This window comes from Hakea prostrata, chromosome 4 (genome assembly GCF_041222555.1).
Source record: "Hakea prostrata isolate BN-2017 chromosome 4, UWA_Hpros_2, whole genome shotgun sequence".
In the NCBI taxonomy this organism is placed as follows: Eukaryota; Viridiplantae; Streptophyta; class Magnoliopsida; order Proteales; family Proteaceae; genus Hakea; species Hakea prostrata.
The window spans coordinates 1,030,543-1,053,335 of record NC_142603.1 but is presented as its reverse complement, the minus strand read 5'-3'; the positions used below and the strand labels follow the sequence as shown (position 1 = coordinate 1,053,335).

Here is a 22,793-nt window from a genome sequence, read left to right as displayed (position 1 = left end):
AGACGCTTCACTTTTTGGGTTTCAAGGGACCAATGACCTTTAAACCTCTCAAATAAGGACTAGATGTGGACATTGGGCCAAATTTCGGGAACAGGGCCAGGTCCGCTACAAATGAAGGTTTGGCTGGACCATGCTCACCAAGGCACCAATCCATATGGGCATATGGTGCTTTCTTGAGATAAAAATTTGAAGGCTGAAGAAAAAGATAAAAGCTCAGATCAGATATGAGTATTTTCAGTAATCAGTATTGCACACCAACAGTCAGCCGTGTCTTTTCAATGTCATAAGACAAGAAATCAAACGAGTTACAACATCTAACCAGACACCAACCAACTCAACACCATGCTCTACATTCAGAAAGTAAAAACCAATCTGCCATTTGCTAGCTTAGGGATGCGACTTGGTATTTCCAAATGCGATGTGAGTATTGATAATTCCACCAAAACAAATCCCAGAGCAGAGCAGACAGCTTCAGTCAAATTACCAAAACAAAATGAAAAGTGCTTTGGTCCCATCTTCCGCAACTTCATGCACCACACTGCAATCAATCTCTCAGTTACAGCTCCCAAACAACTCAGTAATAGAGCTTCTTACATACACAAATCTGATCTGTATCAAACGCTAAAACAATCATCTCTCCCACTTCCGTCAACTATACAGTGTCTCAGATATCAAAGCCATCTTCTTCTGCTAAAATTCGAAGAACAAACCGTTAGGAGCTATGGACTATGCAAGCTTCTGAAGAGTTCTTCTACACACCCGCTTTCCTAGTTACACCAATTCTTTGAATGAAAAGCAAAAAGAAGAAAAATTAGATGCTTAATAAGCTAATGTTCCATATCAGGATCTGTTAGAACGGCTGAGCCTTTTCACCGGACATCTATAGTTCAACCTTCCTGCACCCTGCAAAATGCAGAGAAATTTTCAGACTACAAATTACAGGAATGATTTGTAAGTTATGATGACCCAAAACCAGCTTCATAGTGTTACCATTCTGCCCCACACCATCAATATTTTGATCTGAGACCAAACCCAACTGGAAAACTCTTTGAAGCTCATCATCCCACACATTGGGCATCTGTAAGTGACAACATAAGTTAAAAGCGTTTCACAAGAAAAGTTGTCCAATTTATAAGTAGACCCATTTGACTTAACCTGAAGCATAGAGTGCAACTGGGGGTTCACACTCTGAATCGCAGGTAAGATACCCTGAGGAGTCATCTGGGGACGAGGCACGTGGGAGCTCATTCGTGGGCCAAATCCAAGAACAGCTGAACCTCCACCTTGAATCTATATTTCAGTGAACTGAGATAGAATTCATAACTTTAAAATAAAGAGCACCATGTAAAATGTGCTGAGATAGAATTCATGACTTTAAAACAAAGAGCACCGTGTAAAATGTATAATCCTTGTAACACTACATCAGTCTTACATCTTTGCATAGAATCCTATCAACATCGATGTTCATCTCTGGGTTGACAGTAGCAAGTTTCATTGACAGAAACTGCAAAAGGTTAAAAGAAAAAAATAGTATCAACAAATCTTAATCCCTGGAATTATGATCATAAGCCTTGCTTACTTCTTAAAACACAGTAAACTTGAAGAATTACAAATGCAAAACAGTGTCTTTTTGGAAGACTATGAGAAAAAAAACCGTACATGCTAACAAAGCAAGATCTCTGGCAGTCTTAAGGGGATGAATTTCCATAAACACAACAATGAAAAATCCTTAAAAAAGCTCATCCAATCTCAAAACACCAGACTCAATGAAGCATAAAATCAGTGAGTGATCTCTGGCTCCTCTCCTTGGAAAAATCTCTCAATGAGTGATAGGATTCAACCACATGTAAATATTCTAATCAAGGGCACTCATTGGATTTACCCTAACCCTTGGATTTAAATATTCCACATGATTGAATCATGTCACTAATTGGGCACTCATTTGGAAATTTCTACAGGGATTCAAACTTATTAACAAGAAGTTACCAAGAGAGTTGATTCCTTCCATTATTTGAGGGCACGGTTATTTGTTTTGCAAAACAACTTCCTTCATGAGGAATTGGATGAGAGACAATCAAGTCTGAGAGTATTCCAGATACTTTGTGCTACAAAAAAATCATGTTGTTCCAGCCACAGGATCTTTACGTGGTCGGTGGAACAGAGACCTTTTCACCTAAGTTGAAAACGAAGTAGAAACACAACAATTTTGGAACCCATGTGTTGATTACTAACAGCAAGCCTGGAAGCCAAAGTCCAATGAAAAGTTGTTTGCTTGGAGTTTGGGATGTCTGGATGCTGTGTTCTACCAAACAAACAGTCATAAATTTTTGTGTTACTTGTAGAGGGCGGCCCTTGGTGCAACAATAAGGTTACTAAATTGTGACCAAGCAGTCCAAGTTGAGTCTCAAACAGCCGATCCATGAAAGGCAAGGGTTAAGGCCTCTTACAATATGACTATCCCTCAATGGCAGAAGCCATGAGCACAGGGTACATTATATTATACTTCAATTTCCTTTTCTAACAGTAACTTATGTCAACATTTAGTTTCAGAATACCATACCTCAACCTGTCGCTGCAGTGCTTGCACATAGTTGATAATCTCATCAAGCATTACTGCCTTGCCAGTAATCTTTAATGATACAACAACCAATATAATTAGAAATAGCTCATAACATTGAGTAATATCTGAGAATTTAAACCATCAAACTTTCTTCAGATACCTTATTGCATCCTGGAACAAGATCCTGTAGAAATCTCATCCTCTCACTTATCTTTTCTCTTCTCACCTGCACGTTGAATGAGAGCTACAAGTTCAAAACCACGGGAAGACTACAAGGGAGCTTTGTTATCACACAAGCGAACAATGAATCACAAATACAGACTCACCCTCTCGGCAAGGCTGTGGCTATTAGTGGCCTGGCCACGTCTGGCTCTGACATGAATGTAGTCTTCTTTGGGACCTTCTAAACGGTCTTTACCTTGTTTGCCGATTAGCTTACCGCGAAAATTCACATCTGGACTCTGTTCAGCCTTCTGTTTCTTCTCATCCTGTTCTTTGGGACCTTCTGAGGACTCCATAGAAACTTCGGTTTTCTGCTCCCCTTCGCCAGCCTGTCAAAGTATCAAGGATGGAGAGTGAACCAGCATTCTGGAAGAGGAAATTTGGTTGTGGTGTGGTTAAAACTGACGATATAATCAGCTTATAGTTTACCTGGACAGAATCGAAGTGGGAATGTGTTTCAGACGCCCTTTTCCTTTTCTTAGTAGATAAAACCCCAGCACCCTCATCGGCAATATGGGTATCTTCAGAAAAACTAGAGGCTTGAACGGACGCATTTGTTGAAGCAAGCGAGGTTTTCTCCTCTCGATTGACGAACTGACCATTTTCAGGCACGGCAACAAAGGAAGTAACAATCTCCGAGAAGCTCCCACTGCCATAGTGTGTTAGGCCGACGAGACTATGATGATCAGGCGGATACCGGAAAAGGTGAGAGCTGCCACTGACTCCCTCAGTCTCCAGCATACCAACACCATAGGGAGAAGAAGATAGCTGATGGGAATGGGAGGAAGCCACTGAAGAAACCTTGAATTCCCCGTTCTGTGTCTGTGATGCGAATGGATCCCAACCAGAACCAACAAATGATTCGACCACACCAGAGGATTTGGTCATGGAGATTGAAGGCACTGAACCTACTGTCATTCCATCAGCGTTCTCAGACTGCTGCTGACTGGTATAAATACTCGTCGGGAGACAACTGAAGATGTTCCCACCATCACCACCTCCCTGTTGGAACCCCAAATCGCGATCATCGTCAGCACCCATGTCCAACAAGCGACAAGGTAAGAGTAGTTTTCCCAAATCTATAAATCGTCCTCTCCAATCCAACAAGGGAAGTAACGAACTTCCAATTTCACATTCCCCGAATCAGGCAATGCAAGTAAAACCGGGTGGGTTATGGGTAGGTAACTTGAATGAGAAGAAGTCCCCAAACTAAAGCCAAAGTGAGTTTGACTATATTCTAGCAGGTAATTTCTTGCAGGAGTAAACAAGGAACAAGTAACCTCTGCAGCTTTATGGGGCCAACCGGTAGTTAAAGCTAAATAAAACCCCACCTCATTTGCAGCGTTTAACACACAAATGCAAACAAAGCAAAAGAAGAAAACTCTAAAGCAAGCACCAACTAAGTATATAATGTATTCACCAACAGCAGCTTAACCTCTGGTCTCTAAAACCCTAACATCCCCAATAAGAATTACAAAGTGTTTAAAAGAAGGGAAAATTTGCCCCACAGACAAGAAAGTGAACCTTTCAGAGCATAAAGGAGACCGAGGAGAAAAGAATGGCATTCGTTAACACTCAACAGCTCACCATGGTAATAAAAAAACAAAGGAGATACCCTTTTTCTTTAAAACACCTAAAACAAATCTCAGCATACACTCTGCAAAGTATTAAGCAGGCATTTAATATCGAACAGACCTTAACGTCTACGAACCAAGCCGATTGGAGGATAAACTGAACCTCGGAGCGACAACATTTGGCTCATAAAACGGGGTGCAGAAAATTCTACATAAAGAGCAGTGATTAGGGTTGGTGAAGCTCTAGAGATGAAATTCAATACACAAACACTAGTCCTCCTAGATAAGTGGGCAGTCGAAACACAAAAGCATAAAATTCTAATTGGATCAGATACAAATTGAAATGGGCAGAGTAGCAGAATAGACTCTTTCCCAGGAATAAGGCGTTTGATGGAATCCTGAGGGAATCAAATGCTGGTTCAAATCTGGAAATCTGGAAAAGAGTAAAGATGGGAAAACAACCCAATCACCAACTAGGGTCTTCTGCAGAAACGGATGTATTCTACAGTCGTAGTAGGGTCGCAGCGGCTCGTAGGTTAGGGAGAGTGAGAGGCTTGGCTTACCTTACCTGTTAAACAGGTGAAGTGATGATTCTAAATGACAGACCAACCACTGCACCCCAACTGCTCTGCTCTTGGAGGTAAAATATCCTCAAAACCCAATTTCAATTCTCCTGTCCTCATGATTTCATCCCCAAACTCTGCTTCCTCGCTTTCTTTTTCCTGTTCTTTATCATTTTCCTACAAGATTGTAAATATAATATACATATTGCTTCAGAGATAATTTTGGTTTTATCCCAAAACAAGTTCATTATATCATATCATAATTATAATATATCTTAACCAAAAAAAAAATTTATAATATATCTTAAGAGACCCAAGGTTCCTCTCTTGGCTCCCAAGCTTGGTTGATTTCTTTTACTGACACACTTGCCAACTGTTTTTAAGTTCTTCACAGACCCTTGATGATTTTCCCTTCTTCAACTCAACTCAAATTTTCCTGGTTGCCAACTAACCCTTTTGTGTCTCTTCTTTTGGGTTCTGGGCCATTGGAGAGTGTACCTATGTTGAATGTGAGGTCCATGACCCCTGATGTACTGTCTGTATGTGATTGTGACTGAGACCATCTAGTTAAAAATTGATTAGATACATTAATAACATATCGGGCAAAGATGTTCCTCTTCCTCTTCTCTTCTGATGATCACCGTCAATGCATTAAAATATTTTCAGTCAAATCATGGTAGTTGTAATCTTGCTGGAAGATGCAAATCCTCCAGGCTCCGGGTCTGACGGCCAATTTGCCTCGAAGAAGGCACTGGATCATTAGACACGCATCAATGTATTTAGCGTGAATATTTTATATATTTTCTACCCAAACAAACGGAATTTCCACTACTAAGCTTGAGCTTGGAACCACTGCCATGGAAAATTATAAACCCTTAAATTGATAGTTTATTAGTGTCTTCATTGCAACAGGTAAATATCATATCTCTTTCTGACAGGATCAACAAACAGTGATGAGACTTGTCAAACGCGACCTACAATCTATCTACCGGAATGATGTTTAGATAAGGATTTTCTTCCATCAATCTTTGTGTATACCAAACATATAGCAGGAAAGGTCGACAGTAATCTTCACCGATTTCAATTGATTTGTATACACACCAACAGATTTCCAATCTCACCAAAAATAGTTAGATAATTGAAAGGCCCACCTGAGACCATCTGCTTTCCGGCCTCCTGGATCATCCATGAGCCAATAAACTCATTACACATTTACACATCAAAATACTGCCCACCTCTAGCTCTAAGCACTCAATCGGGAAAGCATTGGAATCCACTTTATTTTTGCTCAACTTTTACCCTTCAAAAAGCCCTGTTTACATGATTTACATCTGAAATTACTCGATTTTTGCTTTTCTTCAAATATTCTTCGATTGCACTCTCTCTAGGAAAACCAATTTTCTGCGGAAGGAAATCCTCCCATCAGTCCGTAATGGTAAACCAGCCGTGCTAAAAAATGATTGACTACACATAAATATTGGGGTAGACACTTGACGAACCAGTACAGAGATGTGCTGCTGGTTCCTGTTGGGGTTGTTAGCCCCTACAGCAACCATAAATAAAATTCCTATTGCCATGAGTGAAAGTAGAAACGTATCCACTCTATAACAATTAGAAGAAGTCTTGTCCCACCTAAATGGGATCAACTACATTAATTCTTGTATTCCAAATTTCCAAACATAGTTTTATGCCAACCGTTTTTAAGACTTCCGAACCGATACGAACCCCACAAATTAGTGTCAACTGAGCTTCCCTTAGTTAAGCACCACAATAGGAACTCTTTTGAAAATAATCTTAGTAAATTGCCACGCACAAGCACTCCTTGGAACGTGGTCTTCAAACTAGCCGCTTGACACCTCATCGAAGAATGGTTATTTGCCCAACCCCTTGGCGGCAGCTTCATTCCAGAAACGCACTCATTATACAACGGGATGCGTGCCATGGCATTAAATGCTTTGCACCTATGATATACTTCTTATATAAGAACAAATAAATATACCTTCTTCTACTATGCTAAGCCAAGCCCAGCTAAAAAGAAACTAAAGCAAGTTCAAATTGGAATAAACTTCTACACCTACTCAAAATAACTTCATCTCTTTGAACATCTATTTCTTTCTGAATGGAACTATGTTGTCCAAAAATCTAAACTTTATCATCAGAGGTAGCTTCCCGTCCACAGTGGTAATTCGCTCTCACAAGTTTCTTTATTTACAGATACCTGATTCAACACACTTCTAGTTCTTGGCTAAACCAAAGGAGGAAAAACCATTCTAGAAATTGAGAAAATCCACTCTACTTTAATCCCTCTAAGATGAGAAATTAAGATAATTACCCCTTTCCCTTCATAATCTACGCTTGAAAGATCCTCACCTGTACCTCTCCAAAGTACCCGTAAGCTTCTCGATAATATTATGAAGGCATGATATTAGTCGCATGACCTTGACTTCGACCCCTGAGGCAAGCTCTTAAAGTCACCGCCATCCCTTGTCGATTTACCCCCAAACCCCTCAAAACAAAGCAAACAAAATAAAATAAGATAACCAAAAAAAAAAAAATCATCCCGTCATTTAGATAAAGTTGTCACCACTTTAATTACTAATTGGCACAACAGATTCATGGCATATATGATTTTGCCCATACATTTGAAGAATATAATGGTATAACATGAATTATACTCATCATGTATACACGCTTATCTACAGATCTCCCCTGAAAAATGGTGGGCTAAAAAACGAGCTAGAGAATGTGCCTCCACCATTGGGGAAAAGTGTCAAAAAACAGATGATGGCCAGGACCAAGCCCCATGCATATCTATCATCTCCCAAGGGGGTGATCTCATCCTTGGCGGGTATTTCTTCCCCACCTCGGAAGAAAGTTGCAAATAAACCCCATGCTAAGCACAGGACACTTCCGCTTAGCCCACCAATCCCAAGCAAAATAGACGTACCAAAAGAAAGTAGTGTGGCAGTGTTTCTTCCAAGCATAGCCTGAGCAATGCGACCTCCTTCAAGTCTTCCACATGGCAATAGATTCAAAGAGGTCACCACCATACCTGTTTGTATGGTTGTAGCAAATTCATCAGTCACACCACACTCATGAAAACTAAGGAAGGAGATGGGGAAAGGAGAAAAGGACGAGAGAAAAAAAAGAAAAAAAAGGGAGGGGGGGGGGAGGACAGTTCCATAACCAGGAAGTTTTCATAATGAAATTAGCCTACACATCTTGACTCCTGAAAAGAAAGGACACGATGAGATAACTGCATGCTACCAATATGGTTTCCGACGGAAAATTGCTAACGAAGAACTGTATAAACTGTTCAGGATATCTGTTTAATCAGACTTTGGGTCATAACTACTTGAGAGAGCAAGGCATGGCCGTCCTATATACAATGCTGATTATTGGGGGCACCCGGTTTCGAAGGAAGCTGCCTACCACATGTTCCTTCTTCATTCTATCAGAAAACTGCTGTAAGCACACAAGATTACAAGAATTCTAAGGTTTAACAAACCTACCTAGAAGTCCAGCAAAAGCAAGGGGGTCAACTGGGACCCCAACTCCTTCCACTGCATAAGGCAGTACATTTCCAAGATCATCTGCATAAGGTCCAATTACAAATTGTATGAAAGAAAGTAGTGGGTTATTATAGAAGAACTGAGGCCTTATATACCTGCAACACAAAGAAAGGAGTATCACAATGAGCAAAAGATAAGTCTTGAAGAATTTAGTGGAAAACCAAGGTAGCGGACTGCTGCCTTGGCTCACACGAAGCAAGGAAAAGGGAGGAAAGCCAATCAACAGTTTCTTTTCTTGACCATAAACCGATTTTATTTTACTAGCAGTGTAACTTGAGTAAGTCTCATAATTTTTTCCAAATCTTAGAGTTAATAACCCAAGCCAAGACTTCCATTTGATTCCCAATGCATGGTTTCTACCAGAAACTATTACTAAGCATATTCTTGCCAGAAAATACCATTTCTGATGAACATACAAATATTAGTAATCTTTGACCAGATCATTTTGGATTAGCCATGGTTAAAGAGTTAGAGAAAACGAGTCTACAACAGAAGGCAACTTTTAGAGATAACATGACTTACAGGGCATTGTCACCTCCATTAAAGCTGCCATCAGCCACAAAAGCTGAAACAGCAAGCACTAACGATGTCAAGTATGCACTGGCAGTGCGTGCCACAGGAATGTCGAAAAGAGCTTTCTTATTAGGCAGCAATGATTCATAGTTATTTATCACCCCTAGGCATCCTGTCCAATTGGATGGAACAAGAAAAGACGGGCTAAGTTTAACACCATACCGAGCTGCCATTACCCTGGTAGCAATCTGCACAATAAAGAAAACAATTATGAGTATCATACAGTGGGGGGAATCCATAGGAACAGGCCAAAAGATGTACAAGCAATCTTTCAGTAGAACATTGTGCTATTGTTCACTTGAGATTAACAACATTAATAATCCCAAGCCCTATGTATCTAGATCAATTATGATTCTTTTATGCAAAAACACATGTCATACACTGACCGCCAACTAAAAGCATCAGGTGCAAATCAAACACAAACAATGAATTATAAGAAATGATACTCTTTGATCGTTCTTTTCTCTTTTTTCCCCCATTTGGTGTTTTGGGGTGGGGGGATAGGCAGGGATAATGTAACAAAACGTAAGATCAAATACCATTATCTCATCTCACAAAGTTAATTTGATGCTAAACAAAATTCTCCCACTCTCATTATGTGGGCAAAGAAAATTAACAGTATCACTTTGTGTTTTGTAGAACTTCTATTGGATAGTTTTACTGTATAAGCACTTATAATTAACAAGTCTGCAACCCCTCTATAAAAGGCAATGGCCTTTGTCCTTGAGATATGCTGGCTGCTTCTTAGTTGATACAGTAGATGTCTTTATCCATTCAAACTAGTTTTTGTTATAGGAAGCGCATTAGTACCGTAGGGACCAATCTTCCGAAATTCTACTTCTATTACAACTAAAGAGATGAACCAATTTGAAGGGGAATATACCTCAGAAACTCCAAGAATGGTGAGGAAGCCTCCAAATAAAGGCACAACATCATCAATATAGTCCCCAAACGTGGCATCCGGTTTAAGAAAGAAGCCACTCATCAGAGCAATTGTCCCAAAAGTTGCCACACATAAGACTATTGCGCTGACATAACCCCATGGAGTGCTCAATTTAGAAATCTCTAATTGAAGATCCATCTCGGATTTAGGTTGCACCATACAAACCTAGCAGTTCCAAACAACAAACAATGTTACGGTGGCATCTCAATCACAATCAAATTCCAGACTTAAAATTTTGAATTGTAAGGGAAAGTTTGTTGCTACCAATTACTATTAGGTATCACATAAACATATGACCTTTCTTTGAATGAATTTGCTAGTTAATCAGTTTTTCAAAATTCTAAGTTTACTAGCTGTTCAATGCAAATTGATTGTAAGGTTAACAGGTAGAATAGGGATCAATCTGAGACTGTGGTTACCAGGTAGCACCCATCCATGCGTTGTATGAGTGATGCTACTTGTTCCCCGAGGCACCCCTTGGACTTAGTGAGACTTGCACAAATTTACAGTGAAATAAAGATCCAAGGAAGCCGCTTCGAAAATTCTAAGCAAACAATGTCAGCATAGATATACATTTCTTTTTCACTTTCGTCTTTCATAAATTGTACCTGCTTTGTAATGTCGTTTGTCTTTTCCTCCATGAACCATAGAATGACTTCTCGTCCAGCCGCTTCAGATAGCTTTCTCTCCAATTTGGGCATCACTTCCTCAATCGGTCTCCTTAAATTCCCAATAAAGATCCCTCCATCCCCAAACCTTCGAACATCGGTGGCAAAGAATGTATCGAACCCAAAGCAACTCTTCAGCTGCCTAGTTCAAGAGCTGAATGTTATTACAAACATTTATAATGCATACAGTAATATATTCGTCCCTTCACATAAAACTATGAAAATGATGTAAATTAAGGAATTCAAAACAAGTGAAATAAACTGACCTTGTTGAGGTCTAGCGCCTTGAAGGCTTCCTCTGCTTTCTCCAACCTTTCCCTCTCTCTGGACAAGTTGTCACGAACTAGTCTGTTAAAGAATCCAACGATTGGGTTACTGCTAGGTTCTCCGTCGAGCTCCCTGAGTTTTCTATCGGCTCGCTTCTTCTCCAGTTTAATTGCCGCTTCAATAGAAGGGTTTCCCATGAACTTTTTGAACTCTTCGTCTGCTTTCCAATCCATTTCCTGCTGTTTGTTCTGTTCTTCTCGACCAGCTTCTTCACCCAACTGGGTATCGACGGACGAGTCACCGTTCCGGGTTTCATCCCCATCAGGCGTATCCGAAACTACGGCAACAGAAGATGACGAGGATTGTTCCTTCTCCTGTTCATCTCTAGCAGAGAACTTAATCCCTTTTCCTGTAGGATGTCTGAAAGAAAGTGACAAGGAGAATGAGGGGAGCGTTTTCCGCTGGAATATTGGGTGCTTGGAGAGAGAAGAGCGCGGGGAATTTGGGTTCCTTCCGAATCTGAAAGAACATAAACAAGAAGAATTGAAGTGCAGAGAGGCCATCGGACGAACAGATGCAAGATGCAGTGATAATGAATAGAAGTCAAGGCGTGGTGGCAGATTTTGAAAGAAGAGAGTGTCGGAGAATGGATATATCTAGAAAGATGGAGAAGTGGAGGAAGAGGTACAGGTGGATAGAATGATAGAGGCATTCCAGTGGCGACAAGAAGATCTCTGCCTCTGGGGCCCCGAGGGTCTAGACGCATCAGGGGATTTTTATTTGCGGCAGCGGCTGCTGCCAGCTGCCGATGGTAGGGATCTTGCCACGTCTGCAAAAGGAAATCCAACGGTGTTGAGCTAAAAGACAGGGGGTTTAATTGTAAATGTCATTTTTTATTTTTACATTGATGGGTTTTAAAAGTTCGTAAATTTACAAAATGAAACCCTCATTCTACCCAACTCCAATGCCTTTTCTCGTCTCCGGCGACTGACATCATCCGGCAATGGAGCCCTAAAAACAACGACCTTCCCAAAGTTTCTTATCCACCACTTTCTGGCGTAAAACCACTCTCTTCCTCCTAAGTCGGCAGGGTGCCTTCCCAGGTTGCCACTCCCAATGTACGACAAGCTTGAAATCTCTGTGTTCAACCATTCTTTTCGGCCAGAAGACAAACGTTGCTTCCCAGGCAGAATCAGACGACCTGTGAGGCTTCGTTGAGATTCTCTAGAGACTTGATGGCACCTTCGCTGGGATTTCAAGCATCCAATGAAAGGCAATAAAAACTATTGCTACTTTCGCTAGCCATCAAGCTTTGGCTAGAATTAAGAGTTTCAAAACCAATCTCAAAGTTCCAAAGCTGTTGAAAACTTCAACACATTTATAAATTCTGAAAGCACTATAACTACATAGCATTTCCCAAAGCTTATTTGATAAACAATTAGACAAAATAGAAGATATTCTAAGCAAAAAGGCTAGACAACAAGAGATTAGAGAAGACGAACCAAAGAACATTCATAAACAGAGGATAACACTGGATTTTATTGTTTCCTCCGCTTGTTCTTGAACCAGATACGAAGCAATCAGGAAAACCCCCAAAAGATCGTGACAGCACAAGAAGGGCAAAAGCCAAAGAAAATACTAGGATTCTTCAAAGAAGCGAACAACCGTTCCTTTTGAATTGGAAATTCTCATCTCCACCAATGAAACCTAATCAAGATCCGTTCCGAAATGAACCGTCAAATACTCGAAACCAAGTCATTTTCTCAATCAAGAACATTGAAATTCCACGAACATCGTCTACATCTCCATTAGAACCACCTTCTCCACATCGTCTTAGCCAAGAATCGCAGCTTTTCTCTGCAACACTTCCTCTCACACAGAGTCACACTTTGCTTTTGAAATCAGTCACATGGAACCCAAGAGCCAAAACGTGTTTTTTAAAGATAAAGAGATTGTAGCAACGCGTAAAAGCCTCCAAGATCTTCTCACTGGTTTTCTGCTAGTAAATGAGGGGTTGTTGTTTTTAGGGCTCCGTTGGGGATGATTTTAATCGCCGGAGACAAGAGTAGAAATTGAAGTTGGGTGGAATGAGGTCATTTTGTAAATTTACGAAACTTTAAAACCTTTCAATGTAAAATTAAAAACTTTCATTTACAATTAAACCCTTGTCTTTCAATCCCACACCATTGAATTTCCTCTTGCAAACGTGGCAAGATCCCTACCATCGGCAGCCGGCAGCAGCCGCTGCCGCAAATAAAAATCCCGCATCAGGTTCCTTCGGCGCAGAACGAAGACATCATAGGCGTTGGGAGATGCCTCGTTCCGTCACTTTTTGAGGCGCGGCGCAGCAGCATGGTCACGGAACAGGAGAATCCTGAGATACTCGGACCCCGTTCTCCATGGGTACGATTTTGTTGGGTTTCACAGGGCAAGAAGAGCGACCATGAGACCATTACAAGCTTTGCTGGAATGGAGCGGACTCGTCATCCCCTAGTTCTTCACGCCTTGAGGCCCTTCACGGCTTCGCATTACATGTCTGTTTATATGGCCCAGGCCCAGGCCCAGGCCCAACCCCAAGCCCAAGCCACCAAGTGTAAGCCGAACCCAAACCCTTGAATGAGGCCTAAATTCCTTACCCACCTTGTCAAAGGGTTTGGGCTTGGCTTTGACTAGGTCTAGGGCCATATACACAGAAATGTCATGTCAATGGCATCCATCAGACGTCCAGCTGCACGGTGGAGCTCTCCTACCCGGTTGTTTCCACTTTCCAGTGCGTCCCACACCAACTGACCCCACCCATTTGAAACCTGAGTAGTAAAAAACTAAAAACGAAGGGGCGGGTGAAGAAGTCAGGTCTGACGAGGGGGCAGGGAGAGCAGCAACCCCAGGGGGATTCAGGAAGATAATACGGTGGTGAGAGCTAGCTAGGACTGGTCACTGGTGGACCCACTGCTGACCCACATCATTCATTGGGATCCGTTTAAATTTGAAATTTACCCAATTCCAATTTGATCATTTTGGTTTTGTCAATTAGATGATCCACAAGTACGGGCAGAGCAGGGACCCCTATTCCTTTCTCACTCTTATCATTCACGTGACGTTTGAAGAAGGAAGGAAGGAACCATCTCACATATCACGTGAGTGAAAGAAGGTAAAGTAAAACCGTAAAAGTAAAAGAGAGCATCCATCCGGATCCAGGTAAAACGAAAAGCAAAAGGAAGATTGATGTGAATCCATCATTTGGTGACTACTAGTACTGGCTAGTGGTTCTTTTACCCAAAAACAAGAAAGAATGAACAAAAAAACAAAGAAAGTGGTTTGACGTGGACAGGTCCCGCGCCATTTGTCCCATCGACGCCCTATAGGGGAGACAAGATTGGACCTACCTACGTAGCTAGTGACGTCCCTACGGAGAGAGTTCCATGCCATGCAGTGATGCTGGCTCCCTTCTCCTATAATAAATACATATATCGGATTCACATTTCACACGAAAATTTCTTACCAAAGAGAAAAGAAAAAGGCATTTCGATTTCGTACAAAAAAATGACATATGCGAATTTAAAATTGCATTGCAAGTATTCTTAGAGCACGTAGATGTTACATGCATGAAAGTACACATAATCTATCAGACAATGAAAATTATGATATCATCACATTCCCAAATTCTCTTCATCACTTTCCTCCTAAGTCCTAACCATGTGTCCTTCACGCTTTGTGACCTTTCTCCCAACAGAGAAATCAGCTTTTCAACTAGGGTTTGGCTCTTCTTAGAGAATATCTCTCAACGACTGCCCTGCAGTGAACCACCATATTCTACTACATGTGAGATGCTCATCTAACGGCTATGATAAAAACACTCTATTTCTTAATTAAGGTAACTAAAACCCATTTATAGAAACCGGGTAAAGCTTCGTTTAAACCGGATGAGACCCCATAGTTCCCCTTCCCCCCCATCGTTTTCGAGATGTTCTTCTTGATTCGAACCCTCCCAAGTCCCAACTAACTCTCTCTCTCGATCGCTTTTAAAACATGTGGCCACACATTCGCGTATCTAGTTCTGTATCTCTTTAAATTCGCCAGCAGGCTGGCTATTCCCCTTTTGCTGGTCACTTTAATTAGCTTTTTGTAAGCAGCAATCTTTTCCACAATAGTTGCAAACTTTTGTTGACCTTAATTCCTTCACAACCTGCTGTTGGTGGGTGTTGTTTTGTTCCCCATTTAGATGTGTCTGTTTCTTACATCTTTGTCTAATCATGCCAAGAATTTCTTCCTCAGTTTTGGATTCTTTCGGACAAAAGGGATCCATCAAAATCTTCGAGCTGTAGAGCAATTCATCAACTGATCGATGATTTGCATATATATATATATATATATATATGAGTTGCTGCCACCACATACATTATACACAGATAGCCGATACGCTCCTTTGGGAACATTGCCCTCTGCCGATGATCCATCCCAATGGGGCCGAAATGATACCAATAAGTATGAGACGATAAGATTTTCTGGCGACATAAAATACAAATTTACGTGATCGAATCAGTGTGGAATAAGCAGGCTGAAGTGTCGTCCCACATCCATGGAGCAGCCGATCGAGCAGGTGGTAGTGTACGAATTACAGGGTAAGCAACTTTTGGAATGGGGCAGACATCCATCATTTTGTCTTCCAGTTCCACTCAATTAAGGACCTGCAACTTACTTTTAATGCAAGATAGAATCAAAGATGGGCCGATCAAAGATCTAAACCTACTCTAAAACAAAGTCCATACTCCATACATAAAAGGTATATGAAACCCCTCTTTTTGAATAACAAGACGTCAGTGATCAATGTCTCGCTTTGGGGAAAGCAGAGAAGGAAAAAGAGAATGGTAATGATGCATGCATCTATGTGCATTAGGAATTAATTAACGAGTGGGTCAAAGCAAAGCCAGAGACTCGCCCTTGCCTCGCCCTTGCCTTGCCTCACTTCTACATTCCGTCACTGGCAGGCCAAAAGAGAGAACGGTTTTGAAGGTCGAATGGGTCACCATCAACCCCCGACGTCCCCCCATATTACCAAACTTCACATTCCTTTCAAATTCAATCATTAATTGCTGGCTTCAACTAATTCTGGAAAATCTTCACTCCAACATGGCCCAGTAAGGGCCTCCCACAGGTACCTGAAAATTTTTCTTTCCTTTAAAAATTTCTCCCCCTCTCTCTCTCTCTATAAAGTCTCAAAAGTAATATCAAGCTGGCTTTTGTTTTGCAGATTAATATATGGTCCCACTTGACCTTCATTTAAATCCTTCTATCTTCTTCCTTGTTCGCTTTGTTGCACTCACTGCCTTAACCCTTTTTCCTTTTGGGGGCTTCCACCACTTCCGTAAACAAAACTTTAAACAAGGAAAGACGGATCTTTCAAACAAAGCAAAGCCGCAGAATAAGGCAATATAAGATTTTTAAGTATCTGTCCAGGCGGCAAAGAGAGGCAAGTGAGCCATGCCGATTGAGGAAGACCTCAGCTGGGCAGACGGATTAATCCAAGGGTTTATGGTGGCTGCAGCAGCAGCAGCAGCAGACCCAACCAGCTTCCTTTCCGGGTTTGATTTCGCAAATAGCGAGTTCGAGAGACCACTTTTATCTGGGCTACCCTCTCTTGAACTGCTCAAGCTGGTCACCAGAGATGATGCATTGGACAAGTGAGCCCCTTGCTTGGCCGAGTCTTCCGCTCCTTGAACCGATTTTGTTCCATCTGATTCCATCCCCCCAATTAGACCCTGTAGTGACTCTCCTGAGAAAGTGGGGTACCTGTAATTCATGGGTTTTTGATCCACTGGTTGGACGTAAATGGCTGGTTGTTCCGTGTTCTGGTACATGGCCACCCTCCAATCTGTGCATCCCTGATCTCCATTCTCTTCACGGACGCCGGCGGCTTCTGCATTAATGGTTATATGATCAGCTGAGGCAGAGTGATCAACAAACTCGCTCGATTCTGTGTCCCTGCTTCGCTTAGCAACTTCTCCAGCAAGCAAAGTATTGCTCGCAATGATCCGTTCCACATCATATCTCGTTATATCAAAGTTGGTCACCGCATTCACCCCTCGAAACTTGATTGCTGCAATGTCATAGGCTTCGGCTGCCTCTTCTTGGGTGCCTGAACATTAAATTTGCAGAGCAGTAATTATCATTAACATTATTATTATCCAAAAAAGACCATCTTTATGAGTTAATATCGGTCAGCCTTGTAAAATCCCAAAGTGAGAAACGAACATCAGCTTTTGTTAAAGCATCAAAAACGGCTGAAAAGTCGGTCTACAAAGACTTTTGTAGTCAAAATATGCTTCTTTTACTTAACGCGTGCTTCCTTCCCTTCAAGCATCACCTTCACCTACTCCTCTCTCAACTTTGAATTTGAGACGAGGAAGGTGAAGAATTACAAGCATCACTAAGCAGTCAAGCGAATGATAAACAAAGAATCAAAGGATTTCAACTTAATTTCAACCACTTACTAAATGTCCCAAGATAAAGATCCTTGTTTCCTGCAACCCTGCCAATCCTTGCTTGCCATCTTCCATGCTGATGATGTCTGAAAAATATAGAAAATCAAAACCAACGTTTGAGGAAATGGACTTCTATTCAAGTATTCACTGAAACTCCGAAGGGAGTTTAAAGAAATTAAAACAAAGCCTGACCTTGTCACCCCTCTATACATCGAAGCGCCCCTAGAGAAACCACTACTTTTCCTGCAAGTTTTGAGATCGCAAAGGAAATGAATTCATGAAATCTACCACTATAAAATGGAATGTAAGATGCAGAGGCAAGTGTTACGTACCTCCTTAGATGAGCAACGTATTCTTGCCGGCTCATGTTTTTCATTTCTTCAAGTTCTACCTGATAATTTTCCAACTGCCGAAGCAAGAGAGAAACAAATTTCAATGATCAAAGACATTATTATTCCACTGATATCCTTACTCATAAGTTCCAGTGTGTAGATACTGAGTCATACAGGAAAATTGATGTGGGTAGAAGGACCCCAATACTTAAGCGCCGCTAGATCGTAAGCCCTGGCAGCTCTCTCTTCCATATCATAACCCCCTGCATTCCCACAGGAAGAAAGAACCAAAGTCTCAGGTCAAAAATAGGTGCATTGATCTAAGTTCCATTGGCACATTAAGAAAGGGGCTTACCGAGATAAACTGAGAGGGAATCATTTGGTATGCATTGGCAACCCAACAATCAACATGACATGAGAAAATTTATATCAGTAGTGAGGCTAAGAATCACAGGTCTAAGAATGAAAAACCAATTAATTAAGAGATGGCTTTTGTTTTCTAATCTTACTAACCTTGCCTCCCTTTCCTGCTCTGTCCTTCCTTCTTGCAACTATTATCCCATAGATGGGCTTCATATCTACCGGTCCATCTATGCCTGAAAATGACACATAAACAAGGCACAGTAAGACACACAGAAGAATAAAACACAGAGGGAAAAATAACCAGGACAAACGAAACCCGGATGCTCCAATAAAGAAATGTTTTAAACAAACCTTGTGACTCCTCTATACTGAGAGGTTCTCTGTCCAAATGTATCAATGGACTTCCGATGAACAGGTTGCTTCTGACCAACCTTTCCCGACCCTCTCTTCTTTGTTTCCAAGGCCATAGATTCAGTTGCAGTGGGAGAAATCTGTTGTGCGGCCGTCACACAGCTTGACTGAGATGCGGGGCTCATGGACAAGCTTAAAGAATGCAGATCCCCATAGCCCATTTGTCCAACAGAGGTATTCCCAGCTCCATCTTCACTAATGCAACCAGTCATTTTCTGTTCAAATGTTTGGTCGGTTGAATATTGCCTAGAAACCCAGTTCTTCAGCCCTGGAATTGCTTCTTCAGTCACTGGTGGAAGCTGAAGACTACAGCCTGCAAGATGAGAGTCCTTAGAATCCTCCTCCAGGGGTGCCTGAAACATCTCTTGGCCTGTTAATCCAGAGAAATATGGATGCTGTTGAACTTGTAGCTGCTGCTGTTGATGCCTAAATGGTTGTTGCGGAAAGTTGCTTCTGTTGTTCTCATGTTCTGAAGTTTGTTGGTAATACATGCTGTCCAAACTGAGAGCCATAGCTTCTCTTTCATTGTTTCCGTACTGATTGGTTCCCATGGATGCACCACTCAAGAAGTCTTCGAGTTTCGGTGATGAAATTTGCACCAACCCTTCACACGAAGAAATAAGTAAACAAAAGGGTTTAGGGGGTCACAAAACTAATATTCGAAATGAAATCAAGCATGGAATCCAGACGAAAGAGTAACTAAAAAGTAGAAGCAGACCTTCACTATGTGACCTGGTAAGAGCTTCCATGATACAAAGAGAGCCATCAGACTTCAGTGGCATGACAGACAAGTGAGAGTACAGCCCACCATTTTCTCCGTCAACCCCATAGCAGACTCCTGAGCTGTTTATATGAGAAGAAACGAAGTAACTAGTTCCGACTGCAGTAGAAACAGCCGCAGCAGGAGTCTGTGATGGATTAAGGTTTTGGTGATGATGATGATGATGAATGATGGGTTTCTGGACCAACTTCCATGTTCGTGTGGGGTGAGAGAGAGAAACCTAGCCAGTTATTGCTGTTGCTCTTATTATCATTATTCATGGACTTCATCTTCTTCTTCTTCTTCTTCTTCTTCTTCTTTTCTCTCTCTCTCTCTCTCTCTCTCTCTCTCTCTCTCTCTCTATCTCTATCTCCCCCCCCTCCTCCCTGGTTGATACTCTTAGCAGGATCTCGTGCTGCAAGGCAACTCAATCATTGGGAAACAAATAAACTAATCATTCCAAGATTTCTCGTTTCCCTCAATTTGAAAACTGGTTCTTTTGTTTTCTAGCTAGCAGCAGCACTCAGGGAAGAAATATTTCCATGTAAACAAACCCAAATTCCTGAACTTATCGCTACTCTCTCTCCCACTGAAAAGCTCTCTAAAGAAAACAAAACAAGACCCTTTAAACTAAACAAAAAGAATAAGTTTCAGGAAGCAATGTTGGGTAGGCCTCCTGCATTCCATAGGGATCTGTGTATATGAGAAAGACCATGTTTTTTCTTTATGCTTTCCTATCTTCTTCTATGTGTCTTCGACCTGCCCTTTTCTGTAAGCACCCTTAAATTCTTAAACCCTACTAAAATACTCAGGAACTAGAAGCAATAAGAGACCAAAACCTGCGCACCCAAGACAGTCAAAGTCTAAACCGAGCTCATTTCTCAAATTGGTCTGCTGGGCTTCCTCATTACCCATTTAAGTGCTCTGCAAACTTCCCTTTCTCCTTGCCTTAATGATACCTACAATCTCTACCCAAAAAAAACAAAATTTGTTACCTACAATCTAGTGGGTTTTGGTTGTGATGTTTTTACTGGCCTGGGTGAATCGTCAGAAAACTAAAACACGAGTTTTTTTTTTTCACAGAATCACAGCCTCATGGCCTTGGATAGATTTGACGACTGGGACACAGTCAATCCAGTCACTTCACAACAGTACAAGTTGTGTACCAGCCTGCAAGCAAAGGATCTAATAAAAACTATCGTTTTCATCGTGAGCTTAACACACACAATAACCCATCTAGAATTCAGGCAAAAGAAAAAAGAAAAATGAGAAAAACAAGATTTTATCGGTTAACGCTTTCCTTTTAACACCCTAATTAAAAAGAAATGTTTGAACTCTGGAAGATAATGATTGATGATGATTTTCTTTGGGTAAATGATATGAACTATTTAACGAGACATCGTGGGTTATAGGGTTGAGATTTCGAATCTTGACCTTTAAAAAAGAGCGGTTAGAGATCGAAATCTCGATTGAATTGCGCCCTTAAAATCTCGTTCAATCAATAAGGGTTTTGATCATAATTTATGAGGTGAACTAGAGATCAAGAAAATAAGATTTATCATTAGAAATAGGTTGAATTTGAATATGTCCCTTTTCTGTTTAGAATGGGGAATTTGGCATTTTGGCTGAATTACTAATACATAAAAATATACATAGAACACATGATTGAATTAAAATCTGATTTTTATTTTATTTTATTTGATAAAAGAATTGAAATGTGATACATTTACATTGATGTTGTGTGCTAATGCATATTAACAATATATACCACTCTATACCCAAAATAAATAAATATATATATATATATACCAGTCATATCTTTATAATCAAATAAATAAAATATCTATAAATAAATAAAAAAACATCAAAGCTGACCAAATAATTATTTATTTTAATGCATTAAATAAAATCATTAAAATATCTCAGTCTCTCTTGGACCCATTTCCCCCAAAAACAATGAGTGTCTCAATCTGGATCTGTTTTCTTTTTCTAAGGGTATTGGATCTATTTCAGACAACAAAGTAGACAGTGGGTCTCCAAGAATGATGAGTTAAGGGCCCATGAAAATAACCTTTGTTTTGCCTTTCAGTCCTCCACAAAGGAAAAGCTTTATAGTGGGAGAGGTATATATATATATATATAATTTTTCCATGGTCTTATTAGTAAGAGTTCCTCCACACAGAAAAATAATAATAATAATAATAAATACTTATTCTCTGTTTTGGTATGGATGTAAGCGTTGCTGTAAACTTGATGATTATAAGAAAGGGAGGGCCAACCGGCCAAGGCGTTCTTCCAAGACTTGCTAGCTAGCGATAATAATGTTGTAGTCGTTATATATATATATATAAAAAGGATGCATTGTTCATTGTTGCGCCATTAATTTGGTCAATCATTTAGAAGAAATCATTATCGATCTATTTCCGAGCGTCAGCCGTCAATCCTCTCGATTGGAATTGGTGCATGGAATATTGATTTCTAGGTGTTCGTCCTCCGTGGAGACAGAATTTCTAGTGGGAATGATTTCGGTTTGAAAAGAACAGTTTGATATGGGAAAGAAAAAGCTGTGAGAGCGGTAGGGTCTGGTGGTGACTGTATAGTGACTCTGGGACTCTGGGCCTCTGGCCAAGGGAGATCGAGGAAGGAAGGAACTCCCTTTTGATTATGGTAATGATGATGATTGATCAATAACAAGTGAATCGATACCACTTGGTCCCTTTTGACTCTTTTCTTTTTCTTTTAAGTTCATTTCACCTAACTTACAATCTAATCAAATGATGATTTAAAGCAGGGAGCCAAAGCTCAAGTAGAATTAATAAGGATTTCCATGAATATCATGATTGAAACCAATGGATTTCCCTAGAATATTGATTTAAAGGGTAAGCCCTCGATGCATGCCCTCCTCAGTTGCATTGAATACTCTCGACTGATACCATTGACCCCAGATATTATGAGTTCGTGGATGATAATAATTTGCATGCCCTGTATTTTAATGACTTGCAGTCGTAGTAGGTTTTAGGTTAATCTGATCGAATTAATGCTTTCCTTGCCGATGTACATGCAAATTGCCACTATGATGAGCGAGCAGCCGAGCAGCCGAGCAGCCGAGCAGCGAGCAGAGCTGGTATTAATAGTTTTTGGGTTCATACATGACACTTGTTCCTCCACAATGGTGATGGAGTGAAAACTGACAATTCAATGCATTTATTCGAGTATTCTGGATTCAACTATAAGGACAGATGACATATATCTTTGAAAGAAAGAAAGAAAGAAAAAATATCACATGTTACTGGCCAACAACGAAATTAAGGAGAAAAAGAGAAAGTGACGAGGCATGCAAACTCCAGAAATGGAGGAAAAAAACAACACCGGAAATTAACCTCTTGTCAGTCAATCCAATTAGAGGTGGGGTTGTTGGCTTTGATGATGGGTCCATCCATATACATAGATGCACTACTCCCCAAATCAAATCCCAAGTCGAACCCAAACAAAAGAAAATCAAA

General features: G+C 40.7%; 3 protein-coding genes across 5 annotated transcripts; all 3 read right to left on the bottom strand.

The window, feature by feature from the left end:
- Nucleotides 1–203: 203 nt before the first annotated feature.
- LOC149016911 (uncharacterized) lies at nucleotides 204–5,090 on the bottom strand. 3 transcript variants are annotated; one of them, XM_089151181.1, is made up of 8 exons: nucleotides 3,212–5,090; nucleotides 2,887–3,111; nucleotides 2,721–2,786; nucleotides 2,561–2,629; nucleotides 1,433–1,504; nucleotides 1,156–1,290; nucleotides 991–1,078; nucleotides 206–903 (listed from the first exon to the last, which is right to left on the bottom strand). In XM_089151181.1, the coding sequence occupies exons 1-8, from the start codon at nucleotides 3,821–3,823 to the stop codon at nucleotides 881–883; spliced, it is 1,290 nt and encodes a 429-aa protein (XP_089007307.1). In that variant the 5' UTR covers nucleotides 3,824–5,090; the 3' UTR covers nucleotides 206–880. The 3 variants fall into 3 exon arrangements, with proteins under 3 accessions (XP_089007306.1, XP_089007307.1, XP_089007308.1); XM_089151180.1 differs by having other exon boundaries at nucleotides 204–903; nucleotides 991–1,290; XM_089151182.1 differs by lacking the exons at nucleotides 206–903; nucleotides 991–1,078 and having other exon boundaries at nucleotides 1,231–1,305.
- A 2,368-nt stretch (nucleotides 5,091–7,458) lies between these two features.
- On the bottom strand, nucleotides 7,459–11,697 carry EGY3 (ethylene-dependent gravitropism-deficient and yellow-green-like 3). The gene is made up of 6 exons (XM_089151179.1): nucleotides 10,942–11,697; nucleotides 10,616–10,813; nucleotides 9,948–10,172; nucleotides 9,014–9,252; nucleotides 8,432–8,586; nucleotides 7,459–7,971 (listed from the first exon to the last, which is right to left on the bottom strand). Exons 1-6 carry the CDS (start codon nucleotides 11,503–11,505, stop codon nucleotides 7,616–7,618), a joined length of 1,737 nt encoding a protein of 578 aa, XP_089007305.1. The 5' UTR covers nucleotides 11,506–11,697; the 3' UTR covers nucleotides 7,459–7,615.
- A 4,012-nt stretch (nucleotides 11,698–15,709) lies between these two features.
- On the bottom strand, nucleotides 15,710–20,157 carry LOC149016909 (AP2-like ethylene-responsive transcription factor ANT). The gene is given in 10 exon segments (XM_089151178.1): nucleotides 15,710–17,078; nucleotides 17,434–17,510; nucleotides 17,617–17,667; nucleotides 17,757–17,830; nucleotides 17,931–18,019; nucleotides 18,112–18,120; nucleotides 18,270–18,352; nucleotides 18,471–19,134; nucleotides 19,249–19,477; nucleotides 19,479–20,157. Coding segments are annotated over 10 exon segments (2,073 nt in total). The 5' UTR covers nucleotides 19,581–20,157; the 3' UTR covers nucleotides 15,710–16,383.
- Nucleotides 20,158–22,793: the final 2,636 nt, after the last annotated feature.

Coding starts and splice junctions, on each gene's coding strand:
- LOC149016911 (XM_089151180.1), bottom strand. CDS start 3,823: ATGGGTGCTGACGATGATCGCGATTTGGGGTTCCAACAGGGAGGTGGT. Junction 3,112..3,211: donor CCCACTTCGATTCTGTCCAG/GTAAACTATAAG, acceptor ATACTTTGACAG/GCTGGCGAAGGGGAGCAGAA. Junction 904..990: donor TGATGGTGTGGGGCAGAATG/GTAACACTATGA, acceptor TGCATTTTGCAG/GGTGCAGGAAGGTTGAACTA.
- EGY3 (XM_089151179.1), bottom strand. CDS start 11,505: ATGGCCTCTCTGCACTTCAATTCTTCTTGTTTATGTTCTTTCAGATTC. Junction 9,253..9,947: donor CCATTCTTGGAGTTTCTGAG/GTATATTCCCCT, acceptor TTTATTGTGCAG/ATTGCTACCAGGGTAATGGC. Junction 7,972..8,431: donor TGCTTTTGCTGGACTTCTAG/GTAGGTTTGTTA, acceptor CCATACAAACAG/GTATGGTGGTGACCTCTTTG.